Source organism: Heteronotia binoei, chromosome 5 (genome assembly GCF_032191835.1).
Source record: "Heteronotia binoei isolate CCM8104 ecotype False Entrance Well chromosome 5, APGP_CSIRO_Hbin_v1, whole genome shotgun sequence".
Lineage (NCBI taxonomy): Eukaryota > Metazoa > Chordata > Lepidosauria > Squamata > Gekkonidae > Heteronotia > Heteronotia binoei.
In genome coordinates, this window is record NC_083227.1 from 55,487,278 (window position 1) to 55,514,823 (window position 27,546).

General features: G+C 42.6%; 1 protein-coding gene across 1 annotated transcript in view; it reads right to left on the minus strand.

Annotated features, from left to right (window-relative positions):
- SUCLG2 (succinate-CoA ligase GDP-forming subunit beta) overlaps positions 1-18,600 on the minus strand; it is a 330,332-nt gene extending 311,732 nt beyond the window's left edge. Inside the window, exon 1 of the mRNA XM_060239508.1 lies at positions 17,963-18,600. Within this exon, the coding sequence (XP_060095491.1) occupies positions 17,963-18,052 (90 nt within the window). The 5' untranslated portion in view covers positions 18,053-18,600. The remainder of the gene's footprint in view (positions 1-17,962) is intronic.
- Positions 18,601-27,546: the final 8,946 nt, after the last annotated feature.

Consider the following 27,546-nt stretch of genomic DNA (forward strand, 5'->3'; position numbering starts at 1 on the left):
GTCTGTAGTTCAGATATGCTGTATGAGAATGAATTCCTAACTATGATCTCCAGTATCTCTGGTTTGGGGATTCTCTGGTATAATGCTGAAAGTAGATTGTGCAGCTGGCCAAAATTCCCACAGCAATCCTCTCCTTCTTGTGATTAATGCAGCTCCTGGTTCAGATTTTACAATTACTCAGTTAGCAGGGCTAGGCAAGTCCTCAGAGAACTGAATTCAGAATACAGTAACCCCATCCAGCTGGCAATTCTGAGCTACAGCAGAAATTCTCAAACTTTGCCACAGAAGTCTTGACAAACAGAAAATAGCATCTTGCAGCCTATCAGAACACTGCTAAGGCAAAATAACTGAAGTGGTAACACATTTTAGTCCAGACAAAACCCAATATACCACTAGTAAAGGTACATCAGATAACAAGTCAGATTAATAGATGGGGGCCCTATGCTGAAATCACAGCATCCCCTTAACTACCAAATCCATAATGGTGAAAAATAGAAGGGGGAACTTTTCTGGCAGTGTCATTCAACTCGCTGAACTCACGCCAAAGAGAAAGTCAACCTACCAGGGCAATTGCTCTCCAGAAGAAAAAACTTCGTAATGGAACAGGATAGTTTCCTATAAGGGTCAAGAAGCAACTGTCAGAATGGGATATGGATCAACTGATTGGTTTAGAATAGGAAAGGGGGTTTGACAAGGATGTATATTGTCACCTTGCTTATTTAATTTATATACAGAGTACATCATGTGGAATACTGGCCTGGATGAAGCAGAAGCCAGAATTAAGATTGCCGGGAAAAACATCAACAACCTCAGATATGCAGATGACACCACTCTAATGGTGTCTTGTTGAGGGTGAAAGAGGAGAGCACAAAAGTAGGCTTGAAACGCAACATCAAAAAACCTAAGATCATGGCCTTCAGCCCCATCACACCTTGGCAAATAGAAGGGGAAGACATGGAAGTAGTGACAGACTTCACATTTCTGGGATCCAAGATCACTGCAGATGTAGCCATGAAATTAAAAGATGTTTGCTCCCTGGTAGGAGCTATGGCAAACCTAGGCAGTATAATAAAAAAGAGAGACATCACCCTGCCAACAATAGTCAAAGCTATGGTATTCCCATTAGCAATGTATGGCTGTGAGAGTTGGACCATAAGGAAGGCTGAGTGCAGAAGAACAGATGCTATTGAGCAAGAACAGATGCTATTGAGCAGTGATGTTTGAGAAAAAACTTGAGTCCCTTGGACTGCAAGAAGATCAAATCAGTCAGTCCTAAGGGAAATCAACTGACTGTTCCCTGAAAGGCCAGATGCTGAAGCTGAAGCTCAAATACTTAGGCCACCAAATGAGAAGGGAGCACTCACCGGAGAATACCCTGATGCTGGGAAAGATAGAAGGCAAAAGAAGAGGAGGACAGCAAAAGATGAGATGGCTGGACAGCATTACTGATGTAACTAACATAAATTTGAGCAGACTTCGGAGGATGGTAGAAGACAGGAGGGCCTGGCGTGACTTTGTCCATGGGGTCACAAAGAGTCGAACTCGACTGCGTGACTGAACAACAACAACAACAAAAAAGTTTCCTATGGGCAAGGAGTAAACCTAGGATAAAAACTGAAGCCACCCACTTTTAATTAACACCATTTTTAACCATGTTTGTGTTTTTAAGTGTCTGGGAGGTTTTACTGTCACTGTACATACTTTTTTTAAAAAAATAAATAAATCAAAAGTTTATTTCAACACCAAAAATAATTTACAAAGCGGTATAACTCTAACATTTCGCATACAGAAAGATTTGTCTTCCACATAAACAATATTGTCCTCTAAGATATAACCTATCCCCAAATTACCCAAATGGGGTAGAACGTGGTGTCAAACCATAATTGAACATCCATCTTAACGACATTTTTTCTTTATAAATGGTAACACTAACATTCCTTTTTACCTTTAATTGTCTTTTACCTTGCACCTTTTTTTTAACCAACTATAAAACTTTTCCCATTTTTTAATTGCTTCAACTTTGGGGATCCCTTTTAACATGTTCGATAAAATATCCATCTCTGCGGCTTGCAGTGTTTTATCTACCACCTCCTCTAATTCAGGAGTTTCTTTTTGTTTCCAACGCCTGGCATAAACAATTCTAGCTGCTGTTAAAACATATATTGTCACATATTCATCCTCCTGTGGGACTTCCTTCCTTACTAAGGACAATAACATAATTGCGGGTTTAAACTGCCAGTTTATATTTAACATCGCTTTCAGCATCTCATAAACTTTAACCCAAAATTTCTTTGCCCATTTGCAAGTCCACCATAGGTGGAAGAATGAACCAATCTTTGTCCCGCATTTCCAACAGTTTGGGTACCTTAATCTTATTTAATTGAACAGGGGTAATGTGCCATCTATGAAATAACTTAAAAAAAATTTCTCTAAAATTATACGGCTTAATAATTTTATAATTCAATTTCCAAAAGCGAGACCATGTTTCCAAATCAATATTTTCCGTCAAGTTCTTGGACCACTTCAGCATCACATCTTTAACAACTTCATCCTCCAATTTCATCTGCATTATATAATTATAAGTTTTCTTAATAACTTTTGATGATATTGTGATTGAACTTATCTTGTTGATATTTTAATATTATATACAGCTTTCCATAGATTCTGAAGAAAAACAATTTTAAAATATAAATAAATAAACTACATTTTCTCTTCTGCTAATCATCATCATCATATTATTATTGCCAATTCTAGGAAGAAAGACAACGGGCCCTAGAAAAATACTGGGGGGAGGGGGGGGGTGATGAATATGTAGGTGGCAGGAAGGAAGGAAAATAGACAAACAGAATGAAAAAAAATGAAGGAGAGAGAGAAAGAATGAGAGAAAGAACAGTAGGAAAAAGATGGGGAGAAAGGAGTGCGAGAAAGAAAAATTAAAGGAAGGCAGGTAGACAAAATGAAATTAAAAAACAGAGATACAGAGAAAGAATGAGAGAAAGAACAGAAGGGAAAGGTAAAAAAGGGAGGAGAAAGGAGTGAAAGAAAGAAAAATGAGAAGGAAGATAGAATGAAAGAAAAAGACGCAGAGAGCAGAGAAAGAATGAGAGGGAGGGAGGAAGGGACAGTTATGGAAAAGCTGGGCATAAAGGAGTGAAAGAAAGGAAAATGAAAAGGAAGGAAAAATGACAAGAAGACAGACAGGCAGGCAGCCATCAGAAGCCTCCCTTTCACCCCCCCCTCCCACTGGTAGGCGGGGGGGGGTGAAAGGGAGCCTTCCTATGACTCCTCACCTTTTAAAGCTGACAAGCAGATATGCTCCACTGGTAGCTATAAGAGGTAGGGAACAACTGCAAGCCTCTCTTTCGCTCCCTCCTGCTTGCAGGCAACAGGAAAGCAAAAGTGAGTCCTTTCCATCTCATAGGGCCATAGGACAGAGTGGACTCTATTGTATCTTATGGGCCCATAAGACAGAATGGATCCATTCTATGCTATCAGCCCACAGGATAGAATGGACTGCATTGTATTTTATGAGCCCACAGGACAGAATGGTCCACTCCATCCTATGGACTCACAGGATACAATGGAGTCCATTCTGTCCAATGGGCTCATAGTAAAGAGAGCCATTGGTGTAGTGCTTAAGTGTTCAGACCCTTATCTGGGAGAACCGGGTTTGATTTCCCCACTCCTCCACTTGCAGCTGCTGGAATGGCCTTCGGTTAGCCATAGTTCTCGCAAGAGTTGTCCTTGAAAGGGCAGCTTCTGTGAGAGCTCTCTCAGCCCCACTTACCTCACAGGGTGTCAGTTGTGGGGAAAGAATTTAAAGGAGATTGTAAGCCGCTCCGAGACTCTGATTCAGAGAGAAGGGCGGTGTATAAATCTGCAGACTTCTTCTATAGAATGGAGTCCATTCTGTCCTAATAACCTATGTCCTTTGCCTTACAATAGGCCCTGGGGAGAGGCAGTAGTGATCATTAAGCCCCCAGGAGAACCTGTTAGCAGAGAACTGTCTCCCCTCAGAGGTCAGTGGCCATCTGGTGGGGTTCTCGCCTGACAGGGCTGGCGGTGGATGGGAGAGCGCAGAATCAGTCTATGGCATGCCATAGACAAAGTGCGAACCAATTCTGTGTAGCCCACATCCAACCAATAAAAATCCTCAGATTTGCCACCATGGTAGGGCTTTTATTATCTAAAGAATTTATTATTATTTATTATTATTATTATTTAAATTTATGGAATGTTCTGGGTAATTTATAGCATTATTAAAACAATCACAGTAGAACATACTTAAGATACATTTCAGAAATATTAAGCATTAAAAACAAATGGCGAATAATAATGTTCTCCTAATTGCACGCTGCCAGCTACCTCACAGGTGAGGGGGAGTGAGGATGACACAAACAGACAGGGTATCCACTTAAGATGAGGCCATCACTGTCCTCAGTTGAAAATCTGGCAGACCATCTCTGCCATACAAGCCCTGCAGAACTGCATAAGGTCTGTAGGAATTGGCAGATAATTCCACCAGGTTAGGGCCAGGACCAAAGAGGCCCTGGCCCTTGTTGAGGACAGCTGGACATCTTTTAGGGCTGGGGACCACTAACAGGTTGCTATTCTGACAGTGCAATGCCCTCCTGGGGACATACTGGAGGAGACAGTCCTGAAGATACATTGATCCCTGATCACTCAAGGCCTTATAGGTCAATACCAAACAGGTCCAGTGCTAGGGGTTCTGCTGCTCCAGGCAGACCCCTGTGCCGTGCCTCTCATCCCCCCCGCTCTAATTATTTCATGTGCACATGGCACAATGACATCACAAAGTGACATCATCGTGCAGGGCAGCCTGGGTGAGGCGGTTTAGCGGGGGGGGGCACTTTCGGGTTGAAAGCGGCCGAACAGCATCTTAATGGAAAGGCACCGCTCGCCACTTTCAACCTGAAAAGCAGAGGAGTGCCACTAAAACACCGCTCTCTCTGAAGAGTGTGGTTTTTTAGCAGTGCCCTGCCACTTTCAGGATGAAAGTAGCCAAGTGCCTCCTTTCATGAAGGCGCCGCTTGGTCGCTTCCAACCCGAGAGCAGCCGGGCACCACTAAAACAATGTGTTCTTTGGAGAGTCCAGTGTTTTAGTGCCCCACCCCCGCTTTCGAGTTGAAAACAGCTGGGTGGCACTAAAATGTCACACTCTTTGGAGGCTTCCAAGGAAGCCTCCGAAGACTGTAGGAGAGTAAGGGGGCACCTGGAGGTGTTCCCAGGCGGGGTAACACCCTAGGCAGCCGCCTACCCTGCCTACTCCCATGTGCTGGTGCTGATACCAAAACCCTGAACTTAAGAAACACCTATGAAGAAACACATACTCACCCCTCTCTCCCCTGATCGAAAATCTTTTCTACAGCACTGATTCTTCGTTTCTCATGAGTGCTACTTAATATCCCATTTCTGTGATATTTTATTTAGACTAATTACATCTTCCTTTTTGACTAATGTAACCTTTTGATTCATTCAAGTACACAACTAGAACTAAATTAAAAGAAACCATAACAATTCAAGCCAAGAAAAAACATTTACAGGCTACAAAGTAATTAACTGAAAGCAAATTAGCAGAAATAAACTGGATAAAATGGAGAGTCATGCAAGGACCAGGGAGCAGAAGCAATGAGAAATCTATTTTAGAGGCCCCAACCATTGTCTGATTATACTATTTCTTTAAAACATTTTAAAGCTGCTTTTCCACCCAGCACAGGGTTTCCAGGGCAACAAACAATCAAACCATTAAAACAAGCTTTAAAATACATAAAATATATAATTTAATAGAAAACATAATACATGAACACACAGATATATGAATGGGAAGCAGGGTCAATGAGTGAGAGACTGCCAAATGAATCAAAAAGTTTTTACCCACTGGCAGAACACAGTGAGTGAAGGGAAGAGAAGAGACAAATCTCTCTGAGGAGGGAATTTCATAGTTTGGGTGCCACAGCCCATATGAGCGTCTAGATTATCAGGAGAGAAGCATGGCAAATTTTTCTGTGAAATAAGTTCCACAGTTGCAACACCACAACTGAAAGGCAATGTGCAAAACAGAGAAGAACCTCTGAGGAAGTTCTGGATGTGCAAAGTAGGCTTCCATTGGAATATGCAATCCTTTGACTATTCTTGCTGCTTGGTGCATGCAAGGTTAAAACCAGTTCTTTAAACAGTACCCATTAAGGAACTGGCTGCCAAAGAAGTTTACACAAGACTGCATAGTATGATCCACTGTGGCTATCCCCAGTTGAATAACCTGACTATTGTTCCAGTCTTGAACTGAGAGTGTAGCCACTGTATTTTGATTGGCAGAGTCTCCGTGCTAAGCCATATCAACCTCCAATACAGTTAGGTACCCTTACCTGATTATTTGGCACAACCATTCTGTCTTGGTCTCATACATTTATACAAAGTGCTTACAAGATTCAGAAAGAAAGCAAACTCTGGAGCTGAACCTCAAAGCATCCAGAAAGAGGAAAGCCTGTTGGCGACTTAGTGACAAAGAAACCCATCACATTGTGACTGGAGCACAGCATATGAATCATATGTACAGAACAGGTGACTGGCATTCCTTAGCAGAGGCAAGTAACTGAGAGATTTGACACACAGGAATAATGAAGGGAGAGCAAGCTTCTGCTTTCAGTTCAAATAGAATCAGTCCGACATTACCTACAAGGAAGTCCTACCAATTTTTCTTTTCTGTAAGGCACAGTGTTAAAGCTTCTGCCCTCCTAAAGCACTCTCATGATTCCTACTCTTCTATTCCATGATTTGACTGCAAGAGAGACCCCGAAAAAGCTCCTGTGGTATGTTCTCCAAAGACCTGGAAACTGGGAAATTGTGAAATAAATCCAAACATACTGTTGTGCCATTCCAGTGCAGGGGTTCTAAGCTCCTTGCTCCTATGTCAAAGGGCTCAATCATTAATTTGAGCTTTAGAGTGTTAGATGGAGGAAGGTGACAGAAATGTAAATCCATATGGGGGTTTTCTTCAGCAGTGAAGGTACTCATTCTACACATTCTATCCCCAAGGCATACATAACTTCAAACAAGCAGGCACCAGTTCCACCTCAAGATGACAGAACGGTTACCACTGACATAACACGTGACCAAGTTCCAATACAACATGCCCTCTTTGGGGAATAATTTCTGGTTTGTTTTAGCACAAATCACCGCACTACAAATGGGGAAAGTTGCCATAGATCAATGTATGTAAGGTCCCTTCCTTGTAAAGAGTATTTGTCACCATCAAAAAAGGAAATGTTCAAGAAATTGAGGAAAGGACATGCCTCTAAAGAAGAATATCTGAGGGGTTGCTAGGCAGTACTGTAGGTCAACCATCAGAGAGGCCAAAGCTCACAGTGAGCTAGCTGGCCAGGGAATCTTGCTACAACAAGATAATTTTCTTCAGATATGTAAGGAGCAAACACAAGATAAAAGAGGCAATGCACCCAAATGTTGGGTGAAAATGGGGAAATTCTGACAGAAGACAGAGAGAAAATAGAAAGGCTTAATGCCTATTTTGCCTCCGTTTTTCCCTGAAGAAGAGAACAGGCACAACTAGAGATGGTAATAGGTAAGGAAGGCAAATAGATGGGGAGAGGTGGAAAGAAAGCAACTTTAACTTTAAATGCATTATCCAATCTTCCAGCTAACTTGGCTTGGAGAAGCAATTTAAAAAGACTAGTGCCTTCTCCAAGCTGGCCAATGGGGTTGTAGGGGCTTCAAGAGCCACGCAATATGTGTGAAAGAGCCACATGTTAGGCCACCTTTGGGCTGGACATTAGGAAAAATGTCTTTACAGTAAGAGTAGTTCAACAGTGGAATTAGCTACTGAGGGGGGAGGTGAGCTCCCCCTCACTGGCAGTTTTTAAGAAGTTACTGGACAAATATTTGCCAGGGATGCTCTAGGGTCTAGGCTGACCCTGGACCGAGCAGCTAGTACAGTGGTCCCCAATGTTTTTGGCACCAGGGACCAGTTCTGTGGAAGACAATTTTGCCATGGACTGGAGGGGGAGGATGGTTTCAAGATGATACAACAGTGCACTTTATTGCTATTAGTTTGGTGTGGTGGTTAAGTGTGTGGACTCTTATCTGGGAGAACCGGTTTTGATTCCTCACTTCTCTACTTGCAGCTGCTGGAATGGCCTTGGGACAGCCATAGCTCTCATTGTCCTTGAAAGGGCAACTTCTGGGAGAGCTCTCTCAGCTCCACCCACCTCAGAGGGTATCTGTTATGGGCAGTGGCAGACTGGGTCTAAAAATATTAGTTGCCAAGAGACATAGGAGGCCCACGTGCAACTGTAAGGCTATTATTTAATTTTTTAAGAAATACATTTTTAAAAAATACTTAAATGGAAAAAAGGTACAATTAAAGCTTTTGCGAAATAAATAGATATATTTTAGTAATTACAGTGTGCTTATATTGTACATATCACTGGCATTATACAGAAGATGCTAAATATAAGTACAGATTGCATTTTCTCCAGGGAAGCTGATCTCTGCCAGCTGGAGATCAGCTGTAAAAGCAGGAGATCTCCAGGCTCCACCTGGAGGCTGGCAACCCTAAATACAATGTAAATTTCATTGCATTACAGTAATAATACTGGAACTTCTATTCTATTTTCAAGCAACTAAAAGGCCAATAACATTTTTACCATATTGCCTAATGTTTAAGGGGGCCCACTTGCCATTGGGCAAGCTGACACTCTGACCAGTCCGCCACTGGTTATGGGGAATGTAAAGGAGACTGTGAACCACTCTCAGATTCTTAAATTTGGAGTGGAGGGCAGGATATAAATTCAATGTCATCTTCTATTATTATTATTACTACTACAACATTTTAATATATAATGAAATAAATATACAATTCATGGCCTGGTTGCTAACAGGCTACGGACCAGGACTGGTCCCCGGCCCGGGGGTTGGGGGCCCCTGGACTAGATGACCTGTATGGCCCCTTCCAACTCTGTGATTCTATGATCCTCAGTTTATAACACCTTCAGTAACTAAGACATTTCTCAGCAATAGCATCATCCATTCTGAAGATAAGCAATGCCTTAGTTCATCTTCACAAGCATACCTAGCAAACAGAACGTCTTGTGACAGTTTACATAAAGAACTACAGAATTCCATAGAAGAAACTAAACACTCAGACCCACAATGGAGTGTAATACCAAAATGCACATTTGTGGCAAATATATATATATATATTCACTTAAAATGTACCATTTCTTCCTGTGGATTTCTGACGTGGTCTCCATTTTCAGAAAATTAAAACTGCTGTGCCGCGACAGTTTGTTTATATCCACAGAAGAAGAAGAAATATGTGGAACACTCTCTTTTCTTGGTACGGCAAGTCATATATCTGCTTCCAGATATGGCACAAAACCTGCAGCTTTCCCCCCAGTATTTGAGAAACTACACAAAAGGGACCAGAGAAATTAAGATTAACAGCGTAGACATTTTCATATAGTGTGATTTGGTGGAATGAAGAATATTGCCTTTGAGAGAGTTTTTTCATTTGAATGGAGTAATTAGACACTAAATTAATTGAAATGTTTTATCAATACATTTAGTATCTTAGTCCCTTCTTTAAAAGCTTTGGAGCATTTGGAGAACAAAGAAAATCCATTTTAAAGGACCCGCTTGCCCATCTTCATCCTCCCCCCATCCAATCCCGCAACTTTTTAAAAAACTAGTTATAGTTTTACCAAGTTTAACATCCCCTTTGCACAAATAAAACATTATCAGAACAACTGTACTATGTTTTATTCCATAAACAGGAACCACATAACAGCATGGGGGGGGGGGGAGGCAATTAGTACTTTACAGCCCCAGTAGACAAATCCTGAGATGTAGCATGCTCTCTGAACTTTACTGCTATCAATTACAACATGACTTGACTTGTTTTAAGGTACACACAACAAGATCATATTGAGATCCTGACCCACACCAAAAAGAAAAACCCACTTACACAGTGATCCATTTTATGTATATGAATATCAAGAACAGAGCTACAGTCAATGTAAGGCTTTCAGGGGGTTCTATATTTTATTTTGCAAAATCAGGGGTTTCTTAAAGAAAAATTATGATTTTGACTCTAATCTATATCTAGAAGGAATGGAGCCAGGTTCTGCTGCTTTGTATGTTGCCAAGCATATGCACAAAAAAACTTATTACTGGTGGTGGTGGAAAGTGCTGTCAAGTCTCAGCTGATTTATGACAATGCCATAGGTTTTCAAGGCAAGAGACAAACAGGTGGTTTGCCATTCCCTGCATCTTTGCAGCAACCCTGGACTTCCTTGGTGTAGCTCATCCAAGGCTTGATCCTGCCTAGCTTCCAAGATCTCATGAGATTGGGCAAACGTAGGCCATCCAGGTCAGTTGTACTACTGGTTCCAAACTTTTAATGAATTTGGACAGTATTTCAACCTTTTGAAATAATTCTTACCACTCAAATGCAAACTATTCAACAGACCAATTCTAAACATAAAATACAAATATAAGTTTTAATACAGGAATAATTTTAAAATTAAAATCAAGATTTTCTACTGATCCTGAGCACCAATGATGTAGACGCAAATGATGTAGACACAATGATGTAGACACAAATTTTTCCAAAAAACATTCCAGTGATCTTTTTTTTAAAATTTTCCACTCCCCATGTATAATTATAATCCGTTTATCTAAATTCTGCACATATTATTAAAGTACTTTCTTTATATCTGAATCAAGAAAATATTCCAATTCAAATATTCCTGAACGGCCCCATCTAAGCTGAGTTAGTGTGAGCTAGCTAGTGAGTTAGTGTGAGCTAGCTCACAGCTTTTTAGCTGGCTGAGTAATAGGAAGCAGAGTAATAGGGGTAAACTGGCTGAGTAATAGGAAGCAGAGAGTGAGTATAAATGGGCAGTCTTCGCAGTGGAGGACGGTAAGCAGTGGGGTGCCGCAGGGCTCGGTACCGGGTCCCATGCTCTTTAACTTGTTCATAAATGATTTAGAGTTGGGAGTGAGCAGTGAAGTGGCCAAGTTTGCGGATGACACTAAATTGTTCAGGGTGGTGAAAACCAGAGAGGATTGTGAGGAACTCCAAAGGGATCTGTTGAGGCTGGGTGAGTGGGCATCAATGTGGCAGATGCGGTTCAATGTGGCCAAGTGCAAAGTAATGCACACTGGGGCCAAGAATCCTAGCTACAAATACAAGTTGATGGGATGTGAACTGGCAGAGACTGACCAAGAAAGGGATCTTGGGGTCGTGGTAGATAACTCACTGAAAATGTCAAGACAGTGTGCGTTTGCAATAAAAAAGGCCAATGCCATGCTGGGAATTATTAGGAAGGGAATTGAAAACAAATCAGCCAGTATCATAATGCCCCTGTATAAATCGATGGTGCAGTCTCATTTGGAGTACTGTGTGCAGTTCTGGTCGCCGCACCTCAAAAAGGATATTATAGCATTGGAGAAAGTCCAGAAAAGGGCAACTAGAATGATTAAAGGGCTGGAACACTTTCCCTATGAAGAAAGGTTGAAACGCTTGGGACTCTTTAGCTTGGAGAAACGTCGACTGCGGGGTGACATGATAGAGGTTTACAAGATAATGCATGGGATGGAGAAAGTAGAGAAAGAAGTACTTTTCTCCCTTTCTCACAATACAAGAACTCGTGGGCATTCGATGAAATTGCTGAGCAGACAGGTTAAAATGGATAAAAGGAAGTACTTCTTCACCCAAAGGGTGATTAACATGTGGAATTCACTGCCACAGGAGGTGGTGGCAGCCACAAGCATAGCCAGCTTCAAGAGGGGTTTAGATAAAAATATGGAGCAGAGGTCCATCAGTGGCTATTAGCCACAGTGTGTGTGTATATATATAAAAAAATTTTGCCACTGTGTGACACAGGGTATTGGACTGGATGGGCCATTGGCCTGATCTAACATGGCTTCTCTTATGTTCTAGCTTCTGGCTCACACATTTTTGTCTTAGCTCTGAAAAAATAGCCCCAGAGCAAACTAATTTATGCAATAGCTCACAACTTTAATGCCAGTAGCTCACGAAATAGAATTTTTGCTCACAAGCTTAGAGGGACTTCACTGCCAAACACAAGTTTCATCTTCAGCCAAGGCTGCCTGCCGTGTGTGTGTATGTGCGCGCACGTGCTAAGTGCCATCAAGTCACTCCAAATTTATGGCAATCCTATGAATGAATGCCCTTCAAAACATCGTGTTGTTAACAACCTTGCTCTGGTCTTAGGAACTGAGGGTCTTGGCTTCCTTCATTGAGTCAATCCATCTCATGTTGGGTCTTCCTCCTTTCCTACTGCCTTCAGCTTTTCTTAGCACAGTATTTTCCAGTGACATTTGTCTTCTCATAATGTACGCAAAGTATGATAGCCTCACTTCAGTCATTTTAGTTTCTAGGGAGAGTCCAGGCTTGGTTTGATTCAGAAACAACTTATTTGGTGGTCTGTGATATCCATAGAACTCTCCTCTAATACTACCTTTCAAAGGAATCTACTTTCTTCTTCTCAGCTTTCTTCATTGTCCAACTTTTTCACACATAGAGAGGAATGGAGAACACTATGGCATGAATTAACTTGATCTTAGTCATCAGCTACACATCCTTACACTTAAGAATCTTTTCTAGCCCCTTCATGATTGCCCTTTCCAGTCTCAGTTTTGTTCTTTGGTTGCAGTCTCCCTTTTGATGGATGATGGAGCCAAGAAATAACAAATCTCGAGCCCATATACACCACTCGAAGAAGGTATTCTTGATCCCAGTCGGAGTACATATATACACAATAGGATCTGCCTTCAGGTCAAAGTTTTGAGTAAATATGAAAAATAGTCTCATACTACCATAAGCAAAGTTCCTTGGGAAATCTTCAACCGGCATAAATGATTTATGCCATAATTCTAAGCACAACTGGAACTTCAACAGTAACCAATGCCACTTTCTTACAACTAATACTGTTATGTTTTGGTTCTCTTGCCTAATCCTACCTCCAGTCAAACATTCTGCCACAAGAACCTACATGTTTTAAGATAGAGACTTTAATGTGCAGATTTCCTTTACAGGGCTCATAAAACTAACTTCATATTACTATGCTGGACTTTGTAGGCTGCAGAAAACAAGAAGTGGATCACAGGGGAGGATAAGAAAAGAATTCATACATGTCTCTAGCAATGAACTCATGATACAAGAGGAATCCAGGCATTTCACCAGTGCATACAGAAGTTGTATAGTAACCTCTTAAAACATGATATAGAAGCACACTTCTTCCGTTCCACTTTCACTAATATGCAAAACATCTCTGCTACCTCATGTTTAAGATAGACACTCTTCTTGGCCCATTAGTTCTTTCTCAACCTGGCCACTAATAAATATCTTCAACTCTTGCCTCAACAACAGGTTAACTATGCACAACAACTATTTGTTCCAGTTCATCAGCACCCACTGAGTAGTCTGAATCAGTTACCACTTGCTGTTCTCACTCCCTTGACTTTCTGCAGAGCCAACTTGGGACCATGTCACACACAGTACAGAGTTACTCTGGGTCTGGTTACTTATGATAAGCCTGCTCTACACATACAACAGAATGTGGTTGCAGAAAGAACCAAACCACTTCACATCAGAGGCTGGGGTTGTGTTTCTCAATCCTCACCTTCGTGAAAAAGTTCTGGCTACAAAAAAGTACTGTAAGAGGTAGGAATATTCTAACCCTCTGCTTTCGTTGTAGTTCTATTTTTTATTTGCAAGGGGTGGGATACATAGCAAAACATTCAAATATATGCCCCCTCCAGTCTGTAGTAATACAGACCTATTACTTCACTCTATAGCAGGGGTCTCCAACCCCCAGTCCGTGAACTGGTACTGGTCTGCGGCCTGCTAGCAACCGGGCCATGAATTAATTATATTTTACAATGTAATAATAGAAATAAAGTGCACAATTGTATCATCCAGAAACCATCCCCCTCCCCACCCTTCCCGGTCAATGAAAAAAATTGTCTTCCAAAAATCCAATCCCTGGTGCCAAAAAGGTTGGGGACTGCTGCTCTATAGTATGTACAGACCAGGCCCTGATATCATGAGTTCCCAGGAATTAGACTTTACCAGAAAGCAAAGAACCATTTACATGACATATTTTATATTGTATGATTGAGTAAATGTATTGGTGTGCTACACAGAGATCATCTGCCTTTCATTAAAACAGTTAATGGCAGCCTTAGCTATAATAAAGCCTCCCCCCAACTTTGCATTCACAGGGAAAAGGGGGCAGGAACTGACCTCAGAGACTAAAGCAGCAGATGAAATACTAATCACAAATAAATGTTACCCAAAAACCATTACTGTTTAAATCTCATTTTAAAACAATATTAATATTATAGCTGATGAAGCATGAACATTATATTTTTCTCATTAATTAGCAGAGAAAATAGATAAGGGCATTGCTCAAAGGCCCTTGATAACTAAGAATCTAAAATAGAAACAAGAAAGTATGGTTCATGTCAGATTTTTGCAACAATTATTCCAAACTAATCAAAGTAGCATTTAAGCAAGAAGATATTAATATGCCTGGAAGCTATTAATTGGTAGATTAATCAACTAAAACACTCATTGGATAGTCAGTGGGAGCCCAATTCTAACCAATGAGGGCAACTTTTAAAACAATGCAGCTGTTTTATTGTTTATACCGTTTATTTTTCAGACTATTTTAAATCTGTTGCATTGCTATGAAAGAGAATGAAAATGTAACTATTGAAGACAAACTTTTCCTTCTAACATTAATTGTAGCTTTGGTTCATTAAAATGTAACCTATTCATCCTACAATGTCTCAAAAAAGCATATATGAAGTGCTGACAATATTCAAATATGTTGAATAATCAATTAGACGAATTTAACAAAAAGACTCGGTTCAATTGACAGTGTTTGCCATTTTGTTTTATAATACCTTCAACACTCTTTGTATTCTTTCATTCATTCATTTTACAAAACATTCTAATCAACAACTGCAATGGGGAGGAGATGTGCATCAGTGGCAGAGTACTAGCCTTACATGTCCATGGTCCAAAACAATATAAAAAGAGCCCTGCTGGATCAGATCAATGGTCCATCATGACAACACCAGTTGCCCTGCCAACAAATGACATAGAAGCCAAAGTCTTTTCCAGAGGCTGCCTCCCAGCACTAGTATTCAGAGGTTGAATACAGAGGTCCCTTTAGTCATCATAATTAGTAGCCATTGATAGATCCATCCTACATGAATCTAATTCCCCTTAAAGACTTCTATGCTCATAACCATGACTGTGTCTTCTAGCAATTTAATTGTGGGTTTGAGCAAAGATAGACTAATCATCTCACACTGTATCAGGCAGCTTCCTATGCCCATATTCTTATTTAGAAGAGACTCCCATAGAGCAAAATAAGACTTACTTGCATGTAAATGTGAATGTGACAGAAATGTAACACTTCTAATTTTAATTAGGAAAAGCAACAACTTGAATGTCACACAACACATCTTATAAAGCCTGTAAAGCATATATGTTCCCCAAGCTTTTGCATGAGGACAGCAATGGTTGCTGGGCTTGCACCCCCCCCTCTTCCCCCCCATGGGGGGATTCCCTGCTCCTGATGCCTAGAAAGTAGAACTGCAGTATGGTATAAAGGATGTCATTGGGTTGCAATTTGTGTTAATTAGCTAGTTCTATTGATTTTATATGTATTTTTGCTGTTCTACATCGCCTAGAGCCCAGCATCGGCCAGGATGAGACTAATAATAATAATAGGATATGGCATTTATTTCAATGTCTCCTCTTAACCGTCATATTTCAAGGCATATTTCAACAACTTTTAACCAGGACATTGGAGCACTCAAGTACTGTCCAAGAACATCTTTCACCTTTTTTTTCCAATTTAACTCTTAAGAGCTGTTCAATAAAATATAACTAATGCCACCAGAGTCTTTAAACTGCTGTAATCAGCAGATTAAGTTCCTTGAAAGTGCCATATACACCAAGAAGAGACAGTTGTAAATAATACTCCATAGAACACACCTGTAGTCTCTTACAACAGTATCAGCGGTTGCCAGTCACAATTCTGGTGTCAATGGATGAAACTTTTCATCACAGAAAAGAAATCTGGATGCCACAATTTATTCACCTGTATTCAAGTTCCCACCTACAATAAGTCTTTGTTTTCTGACAGTTTGTTTTTTAAAGCCTTTGTCTGTAGAACGGAATTTATTTCTAGACTTGAAAATTCTTGTAACTGCAAGGCAGTCAAGACCAATTAATTGCATTTATGCAGCTCCAGGTGGTGCATGGTTTTTAGCATCCTTTCATCATGCTAAATTATTGTTCTGCTTTTCCATATGTCCTCCAACCCAAACCAACATCAAAATCTCACACTTTAAACTCCAAAGAAACCAGAATGCCCAGTGCTAGAGAACCATATGTTTAAAATCACCAGAGTGCAAGAGAAAACCTGAGGTAAACACCTCAGAAAGAGCAAGACTACATAACTTTCAGGTAGGCAAAGATTTCTCAGCATCACAGCATTGAGAACTACTAGTTAATGTTTCAAGTGTATTCTTTTGGGGGAAAGCATGCTCTCTGCTTTATGAGCACATGTCAGAAGGAACAGGACAAGATACCTCTTCCATAACCTCATTAAGTAATTTTAGACAGCTCTAGTCTCTTGGCAAACTAAAATAGTAAAAACCTGATCTACCCTACAGTATGTGAAGCATAGTAAAGTGCTCTTTTCTCACTGATGTTGCTATCATGACCTTCTTGTACACCATCCAAATACCAAACAGGGCTCACCAGAGCTTAGTCCCAGTACCCTGCAGCAATGCTAAGGTTCATCCTTGAAACATGTAAAATAATGATAACAGCAAGGAGAAGAGAATACCCAGATAGTTAAGCTGTACAGGAAGACCCTGAGAGATTTTCAGGGATGGATGGATTGGCTATTACTGACACTGGGAAAAGTGAGGCAACTGCTACCAGGCCCAGCCAGATAAACCTCTGCCACATGTGCTACTGCAACAAATGGCACCGTTATAGCTGCCAGCCCAGTTAAGCTGTATGAAGGCCACCACTAGGCAAGTGGTGTAGTGGCTGCCACCACGCACAGGAGTCTTCCTTTTCTTTGGCAGTGAATGGTGCCCGCCCCTTTGTCCCAGAGCCATTTTGTCCCCCCCACTTCCAGTTCACCCATGGAGACCTGTAAAATCAACTAAATTATTCAGTCGTTTATGAAGGTTATTTTGGAAATCTGTTATCTCTCTGACTCAGTGGAGATTACTTCAATTTTTGAAAGAGACCTTTCCTTTTTCTCTGCCTTTCTTTTCTCGCTAAGCAAATACTGGAGGAGCAAGACTTGAATCCCACTACTGCATTTCCCACACAAATGCTATCCAGACCAAATGTTCTTTCCATTTGTTAATTTTTCTATTTTGCCATTGGATTCTAACTTTGTATCACTGTGCATTCTTAACCACTGCCCACCAGCTATATGCAGCTCTGCTCACTGTACCCCATTCCATTGTCTGATGAAGTATGCATGCATACGAAAGCTTACATTCTGAATAAAACTTCGTGGGTCTTAAAGGTGATACTGGACTCCTACTTTGTTTTATTGCTTCAGGCCAACAGGGCTGCCCACCTGGATCTAACTACCGCATTGAGTGTGCAGAACAATCCACCCCAGTGAAAACGGCTGAGAGAAAGCGTGAGGCTCCCTGTCCCACTGGCCAGCCAGTCAGAATGCCGGCGTACAGGATTTCACGAAGCACTGAAAGGAGAAGGGGCAGCCAGCCACTCTCTGCAGCGGAGGCGGGCATGCCGCACAGCCCAGTTCCTCCCGTAGGTCGCACATGCGCCTGGCCTCCAACGGCCTGGACGCGGGGAGGCGTCCAACGCAGCCAGCGCACTCACCGCACTGCGTTTCCTCCGCAGCAGAGCCGCTCTGAACGCAGCCAAATCCCGCAACGCGCACCCGGCCTGTCTAGCCATGGGAGACGCCATCTTCGCGCAATCACACGTGGACGGTCGGGGTGGGGCGGTGCAGAAGCTGAGGCCCGCCTGGAGCCGGCCCAGGGGAAGGGCTTCGGCGTCGCCTGCACGGGGAGCGGCAAGCTAAAGGAGGCAGGCGCTGCTTGCTCTGCAAGGCAAGCGCAGGGGTGAAGACCGACAGCAGCCACCCGAAAAAAGCCTCGGAAGCGCGCCAGAGATGTCCTGGGTGGCGGTGGTGGTCGGCCTCCAGCAAAACAGGCTGGCATGGAAGGGTGGGCTGGATCTGGTCTTGCTGCCCTCTTGGTGTGTGCTCTGGATGTTTTCTTGTGGAAGGAAGAACGCCGCTCCACCCACCTCCCAGGTTGCTGTGCTAATCGCAGCAGGGGCTGGTGTCGGTTACAACTTATTACGGTGCAGTCATAAGCATATACATGCTGCGAAGTAAAGCCCCTTGAGTTGACGTACACCTTAGAAAGCCTGTTCCGCCGACCAATGCGGTATCCTAAGGCGCTCCAACTCTAATTCGTTTCCCACTGGATGTGGTGGAGCTTGTTTATCGTGCAATCGCCGCGCCTATGTGCGCGCATAAACTGTCTCAACCTGAGCAACGGGTTGCTTAAGGAAGTGAGAGGGTTAAAACATGCTCTGGTGTCAGGCACGATAATTTAAAGGGGCGTTGGAGGCTAGAGAATATGTTCGAGGTTCGTCTGGTAAGATTTTTTTGAAAAAAGAATTTCTGTAAAACTCTAGATAGGATGTTTTGTGGACATATAAGCGGTATATAAATATTTAAATAAATAGGTTTGGACCCAGATGTCCTGTCGACTAGCACTGCCTCTAAGGGTCAATCCTTGCACCTGCAGCAGATTGTGGTTGAGGAAGAAGAGGACAGGTGGCAAAAGATGTTGAGCCAGATCTGCTGCTTCCTCTCCTGCACATTTAGACAGAAGGAGGCAAAGAAGTGAAGCTCATTGGGCCCAGAGTTTGTGTTTCATTCAAAAGGTCCCAGATTCAGTTCCTACCATCTCCATTTAAAAGGTCTAAAAGACTTCATGAGACCCTGGAAAGCCACTGTAATGACTTTGATGGTTGATTGATAGTTCAATTCTTTGGGGAGCGTTTCCACCCCCCCTTCCCCAGCTTCCCACAGCATCACAATGCATTCATGCACCTCTAAGCATTTCCCTAGGTCTTCTTCATTTCGAAACCTGCTTTGCTCCAAACTTTTGGAAAATTCATGGGAAAATTCATATTTTCCAGATCACATGGTAAGGTTGCCAGCTTCATGTTGGGAAATACTTGGAGCTGGAGCTTCCAGATGGTGGGGTTTGGGGAAGAGTGGGACCTCAGGGGTTCTAATTCTGTGGATTTCACTCTCCAAATCAGCCATTTTCTCCAAGAGGACTGATTTATGTCATTTGCAGATCAGATGTAATTCCAGGGGTTCTCCAGGCCCCACTTGGAGGTTGGCAACCTTACGTGTCAGGCATATTCCCTGCTCCTGTCCCAGCAGGGGCCATTTCACCACCACAGCTGGAGAGAGGTTGTGTTTATATCTCTCTCCGCTTGGCTTCGCGAACGAAGATTTAAGAAGGGTGCAATAGTCCACGTCTGCTGCAGGCTCGCTGGTGGCTGACAAGACCAATGTGGGACAGGCAGGTCCGGCCACAGTGGCTGCAGGGAAAAGTCTGATTTAGGGTTGGTGCTGTAGCAGTGCGATTCTTCCTCAATCTCCTTTTGTCCTCAAGACCAGCTATGCGTGCGTTCTCAAAAGAAGAGACAGCCTGGTGGATGGTGTGCCTCCATGCTTTGCGATCTGAGGCTAGGTCAGACCACTGGTGATGGTTGATGCGACAGGTGCCAAGGGATTTCTTCAAGGAGTCCTTGTACCTCTTCTTTGGTGCCCCTCTATTTCGATGGCCGGTGGAGAGTTCGCCATACAGGGCAATCTTGGGAAGGCGGTGGTTTTCCATCCTAGAAATATGCCCTGCCCAGCGCAGCTGCGTCTTCAACAGCAGTGCCTCGATGCTGGTGACCTCCGCCCGCTTGAGAACTTCAGTGTTGGTCACAAAGTCACTCCAGTGGATGTTGAGGATGGTGCGAAGGCAGCGCTGATGAAAGCGCTCAAGGAGTCGCAGGTGATGACGGTATAAAACCCACGATTCGGAGCCGTAGATGAGGGTTGTCATCACAACCGCTTTGTAAACATTGATCTTTGTGCCTTTTTTCAGATGCTTGTTGCTCCACACTCTTTTGTGCAGTCGGCCAAAGGCACGGTTTGCCTTTGCCAGCCTGTTGTCGATCTCCTTGTCGATCTTAGCATCTGAGGAGATGATGCACCCCAGGTAGCTGAACTGCTGGACTGTCTTCAGAACTGATTCACCCACAGTGATGCAGGGAGGGTGATAATCTTCCTGGGGTGCAGGCTGGTGGAGAACTTCTGTCTTCTTCAGACTAACTTCTAGGCCGAATAGCTTGGCAGCCTCTGCAAAGCAGGACGTCATATGCTGCAGAGCTGATACCGAGTGGGAGACGAGTGCAGCATCATCAGCAAACAGTAGCTCTCGGATGAGTTTTTCCATTGTCTTGGAGTGGGCCTTTAGTCGCCTCAGGTTGAACAGGCTGCCATCGGTGCGATAGCGGATGTAGACACCATCGTCATCATCTAGATCTACTACTTGTGTTTATATACTGTTGTGACAAACGGGTGTAGCAGATTTCCCAGCTTACATTTTTTAAGTCTCTAGCTCCTTCCCTTGTGGAGATGTAAGGGTAAAAGCATAGCTTCTCAAGACAGAGGTCAAGAGACTTTTTTATGATAATGAAAGCTAGAACTTCACAGAAGCTACCACATATATTATTATAGTCATGGCTTTCTTGTAGAAAAAGCCCAGCAGGAGTCATTTGTGTATTAGGCTACACCCCCTGACACTGCCAACCGGAACTGTATTCCTGTGCGTTCCTGCTCAAAAAAAGCCCTGGTTATAGTAGTGTATTGATATATAATAATATTCTAGTGCTGATTTCTTTTTTTAAAAAAAATGCAAAAGCCCTGTTTGCGCAAGGGTGGGCATTTCTTGGGGAATGGAGCAGAGAAAACTGCCATGTGAACACCCTGTCACTGCTGTCCAGAAGGAAATGTTATGCCAAACAGGAGATTCAGAAACAAATTTATGAACGGTGCTTTGGAAGATGGCAATAGCAATGTAGTAGCTGCTTGTTTGTTCATTCTGCAATCTCTCCAAAGACTAAAGAGAATATGGAGTACTTTGTGCATGTGTGTAGTGCCTTTAAGTTGTAGCCAATTTATGGTGACTACATAGGGTTTTCAAGGCAAGAGTTGTTCAGAGGAAGTTTGTCAGTGCCTTCCTCTGTGTAGTGACCCTGCTATTCCTTGATGATGTGACTGACCCTGCTTAGCTTCTGAGATCTCACATCAAGCTAGCCTGGGCCATCCAGATCAGGGCATGGGATACTTTGCCCTGAAGTAATTTTCGGTGAGCTGTTAAAATGTGTGTTGAGAAGGCTTTACAAAAAAGGATTCATGCTACAATTCCGTGTATATTTCTAGTGGTGAGTAGGATGATGCTGTTGAACATTATACAACTCCTAAGTCAATGTGCATAGATAATTGCTCTGGAGGATGTGGGTTTGTATTTGTTACATTGACTAGGGATGTCATTTTCTCCTTACATGGTTTTTGTGCTTTTAATTGCTACATGTGTTGAACAAATTCTGCAGATAAGGCCTCTTTCCAGTCATGGCACTGATGGAATATGTCCCTATCACATTGTAAGTATTGAAAAATTCAAGAGCACAGGGGGGAGGAGAGAGTCACGCTTTCCTCACTATCATAGGTCACTATCTGGCAGTGGGAATTACTCTATTTATAATGTAGGTTTTCTGTCTTCACACACAATCTTTCCACCCACCCCCCACCCCGGCATTGAAATCATCACCATAGAAGGAGGGGAGAATCCATGTTTTCTGTTCTATTGAAATAAGTCCTTAGTGCTTATTCTGCAAGACTGCATGGGTTGATGCATGACTTTTTAAGTGAAGAAGGGTTTTTATAGCATGTATGCAAGGCCCCTTAACACAAACACCTCTTAAAATTATTTAATTTCCCATTATATTGATGACTGGTGTAGGGTGGTATTTTCGCACCCTTTCAGTACATAAGCAAAATGAGAGTTCTTCTCTAAATTCATCTTTGTGGGCACAGGGAGTAGCAGTAATTTAGGATTAGTTCATATCAGCGGATAGTCTTAAATAGGTGGCACTCATTTACAGAGTGTGCTGGCTTTAGCCGTAGGTAAACTGTTGTGGAACTAAGGGGACTGTCTTAAGCAGTTCTGTAGTAAAATTTGTTATTAGGATTTGTAGCCTGAGCATGAAAGATAATGAATTATTCAGTGTCTGGATGTACCTCCATTCTAATCCCCACTTGTAAATTGGTCTAGCAACAGCATGGCAAAAGGGGGGAAGACAGGAACTTAGTCACACCATTTTATTATGTATTTTTATTATTTATACTCTTTCTTTCTCACTGGGACTCAAGGCGGATTACGTGGAGTGAGTCAATACAGTCAACAGGGTGGGACATTCAACCAGAAATCTAAAAAAGAAAAGAAAAGAACTAAAGCAAAGCTTAAGTGTTAACATGACACATTAAGTGATGTAAAAAATTACATAGCAGGATCCAAATTACAGCAGTTATACACATTAATGTAGACCCCAGGTCCTAACAATTTGTCCAACTAATTTTGCAAATCATTTTGTACAGTGCAACCCTATTGTCTGGATTTTAAAAAGCCCTCTTGAATAATTCGGTTTTGCATAGTTTGCAGAGAGCCAGGAAAATGGGCCAACTTTGATAGGGAGACCCTCTCCAAAGTTTGAGACTAAGACTTTGCCCAGGATCCTATGGAGATGCCAGAAACTGAATCCAGAACCTCCTGCATGTAAAGCATGTGATTTCTGGGTTCAGTCCAACAGCTGGAAAACACTAGGGTTCCCAGCTGCTTGCAGAGATAATGTCTTGTCCTTTCAATAGTAGCTTAATAAGACGCTGTTAACCAGATGACATTATTTACCTCCATACCATGTAATGCTTCAGCTGCTGCCCATTTCCACATATTAAGCCCTGTTAAAGAACTGAGCTCTTTTCTTTTCCTTGAGGGTTTTGGCAACCCTAGGAGACACAAAGAAACTGCCCAAGGGCCACCAAGTCGGTTGCTGTGAAAAGGAAATAGAATGACCAGTCCTACTAATTAAAAGAATTTAAAAAGATAAAGGTAGTCCCCCGTGCAAGCACCAGTTGTTTACGACTCTCGGGTGGCATCGCATCACGACATTTTCACAGCAGACTTTTTATGGGGTGGTTTGCCATTGCCTTTCCCAGTCATCTACACTTTCCCCCCAGCAAGCTGGGTACTCATTTTACCGACCTCGGAAAGATGAAAGGCTGAGTTAACCTTGAGCCAGCTACCTGAACCCAGCTTCCACCAGGATTGAACTCAGGTCATGAGCAGAGAGCTTGGACTGCAGTACTGCAGCTTTACCACTCTGCACCATGGGGCTGTTGAAATTGAATTTACTCCCAAGCAAATACAGTTTAGGAGTGCAGCCTTCTAAGTCCTCTAGCCTGAATCCAAAAAGCCTTCCTGGATTTAGTACAGGGGTGGCCAAACTGCGGCTCCGGAGCCACATGTGGCTCTTCAACACATAGTGTGTGGCTCTTGAAGCCCCCTCCTCCTGTTGACCGGCTTGGAGAAGGCATAGAAGGCATTTATCTCTTTAAATCACTTCTCCAAGCCAAGCCAGCTGGTGGCTTGGAGAATGTATTTAAAGTTAAAATCTTTCCACCCCTCCTCACCTATTTGCAGCTCTCAAACATCTGGTGTTCATGTCTTGTGACTCTCAAACATCTGATGTTTATTCTATGTGGCTCTTACATTAAGCAAGTTTGGCCACCCTGGTCTAGTAGAATTACAGTAAGTACACTGAAGGCATGAGAACTATCTTGAGCCTGAATTCCTTCATTCCAAATAATTTAAGGCTGTTATTTTGTGAAAGGAGAGCAATTACGCCCTCGCTCACCACCTTTTCACTTTTCCCACATGGCCTCATTTCTTTTTTGTTCTGGTCAGTCCATGTTAATGCAGAAATTGCATGCTCATTTTCATATCTTTTATATAGATTATTTTCTGAACTCCAATTTACGTGAGATGAATGTCATACCCAAGCAACATGGGGGGTGTGCCCAGCAGTTCAAGAAATGTTGTTTATCATTAACCTTTTTATTTAAGCATAAAAACTATTTGACAAATACAAACTCATTATAACCAGCAGGGCTGTGCGGTGCTTTCAAAGGAAATAAATAAATAAGTTGCCTGAATGCCTTCGGAGCACCTGCTGATACATGTCAAGAATAAAACAGCTCTTACAGCAGTGAAGCAAAGAGCACTTGCCTGTGTGTGTTTTTCTGGGTAACTGTATTCTAATTTGGAATGAAAGAGACTGAGAGCAAATTTTGCCTTTGATTCCCAGTGTTATCGGTCTCATTGGCATAAATGGGAATTCTTCAGGCAAAAATGAGTAAGCTTGTCGTTCAGGGTTTTGTTCCTCACCGGTAACATGTCTGATATGTTTCGAGATTGAATTGGTTACACCTTTTGTCTAAAGTTGCCAGTTGCCTGTGGAAGGAATGCTCTGTCCCTTTAATAGACGCTCAATGAGATGTTATTGACCAGGTGGTGTTATTTACCTCCACACTATAAAAAGCTTCAGGTGCCCATTTCCATACATTTAAAGGGACAGGGGTTCCCACCCCCCCTCCAGGATGCTGGCAACCAAACTCAAGAAGAACACAGTGACATTTGAAAACTAACAAAACTTAGCCGATAACTCTTGATCATATGTTAAGGTTGTAATAATATTAATCTAAAACTTGCCATGCAGTACTGCCTGGAGTTTTGACTCGCACACATCTGCTCTAAGAAGTGGACTTTGCCCACGGTTTCTAAGGCTTATGTGGATACTATAAGCCTCAGCTTTGCAGCAGCATTCTACATCTCTGGATGGGTGTTAGCCAGAACTACAGACAAGCTTCCAGCTGCTCCTTGCGTGCCCAGTCTTGGCCATTGCAGTGGAAGAGGCCACTCTGCCATGAACTGTACAGGCAAACAGTTTCCAGCCTGTTTCCATGAACCAAAGGCTAACACCAGAATCCATCTTGTTTTCCTGACTTCATTACAGCAAAGCAAGAGACTCATGTATCCAACAGCTGCTTCAACTTCTGCATAAGGCAATCAAGCTTATCTTAGGCGTGGATCCTGCCAGACCGCCTAAGCCTTTATCTAACGGAACTCAAGACAAAGACTGGTGCCAAGAGAAGACTGAAGAAGAGGAAGACCATCTTCAGCCAGAGCCAAGTTCTTTTGTGTAAACCGGGTGTTACCTTAGGTAGCAATTTGGCCATCTATTGTCACCTTTTTAGATAAGTTTAATAGTCTTAAGCATACCTCCACCCAGTAATTTCCCCCATTCTTTTCCCCAACAATCATCCTGGAGCCTCCCCCTTGGCCCATTGCTACCTGGACAGCCAATCAGGTAACTAAGGCCAAGTCCACTCATTGGCTAGCTATGAGCGTCCAATCGGGTTGCCAATTAACAGCTATTGGCTACTGCACTAGTCCAGCCCTTATGGTCACTGCAAAGCCTCCCCTTTTCTGAGGTCATGTACCAGCTAACCGCCTGTCATCCACCCCTGTACCTCCCATCCCCTAAGGGCTCAAGGTAGTCTATATAACCTGTAACACAGCTCCCCACATGTGTGCATCTAGCAGTACCCCAGTTCCGCTGTCTAGATCCATCCCCGATTCTGGCCACAGTTGAGGGTCCCATTTCCCCCATCCTCTTTCGTCGCCATTGGAGCCTTCCTTGAAGACTAAGATTGGTAATCATCACCCTGTTTGTCTATCCATGTGTTGTCTCTATATCTCTATTTTCCTTAGGACTGTATGTATGTTTCATGAGCACATTGCCTTGTATGTATGCCTATACTTTTCTGGAATAATTTTTAATTGTTTTATTAGGACCTGCTTACCTTAGGGACCGTCTCTCCCCATATGTTCCCCAGAGAGTGCTGAGATCGGGTTCTCAGAATCTCCTTACAATCCCCGGGCCAAAGGAGGCCCGTCTGAAGTCAACTAGGGACAGGGCTTTTTCGATCACAGCCCTTTGCTGGTGGAACCTATTGCCGGAAGAGGTGAGGGCCCTGCGGGACCTTGGGCAGTTCCGCAGGGCCTGTAAGACAGTCCTCTTCCGGTTGGCATACAACTGACTGACATCTGAACATCAGAATATCTGAATAGCTGAATTTTAAGAAGACTGTAGCTGACAATTGTGTTTTATTTTACTGTGTAAATTATTAATGTATTTTAATGTTTGATTTATTGTTAGAATTTTATGTTGTGAGCCGCCCTGAGCCCGCTTCAGTGGGGTAGGGCGGGATATAAATCAAATAAATAAATTAGAGTCCTTGATAAATTTAAGCATTAATTTCTGGACATGGATCCTGTATACATAGGTAAAAAGATCCTGACTAAGCCAGGTGCCCACCTGACAATTCCCCAACCTCGTTTTGAGGGCATTTTGGCTTACACCGGTGTGCTATAGTAGTTTATGTTGGACTAGCATCTGATAGACCCTGGATCAAATCTGTACAGCCTTGAATCTCATTTGAGACCTTGGGCCAGTCCTATTCTCTTTGTTAAACCTACTTCAAAGGGTTGTTAGTTGTCCATTTAAACAATTGCTTGCTTTGCAGAGCACTTATGCAGCAAGGATAGGGGAGCAGTAGAACTGAGTCCATATAGGAACATAGATGTGCTAAAAGCCAGTTCTGTACCATGTAGTTAGTAAGGGATACGATGAATCCACCAAAAAGATTGATGAACTGTCAAAGTGGTCATCAAAAAAACAGGTCTCCATTCTCAAACAGTGAACAGGATGAGAGTTGACCACACCCAATCGACATGGTGTCTATCTGATAAACTATTTCTTCTTGTCAAGAAAATTTGTATTTTTTAAAGTGTGCAAAAAGGTTCATTATGCATGCAAACAATTTACATTTCAACATCAACTGTGCATCCTGTGCATGTTTACTCAGAAGTAAATCCTTTGTTCCATGGATCTTACACCTAGGAGATTGTATATAGGATTGCAGCTTCTGTGTGTTAGTCTGAAAGAGTGCAACTCCAGGAGCCAAAGGGAAGAGGGAGGCCTGCAGGTCTCTCTAACTGTCACTGTCCCCAACCACATGCCTGGTGGAACATCTTGGTCTTATAGGCCCTGCAGAATTGAACCAAGTCCCGCAGGGCCTGATTTCCACTAGACAGAATGTTCCACCAGGTTGGGGTCAGGTTTGAAAAGGCTCTGGCCCTGGCCAAGGACAGATGGAACATGTGGGGGCCAGGGATCACTAATAAGTTATCACTGGA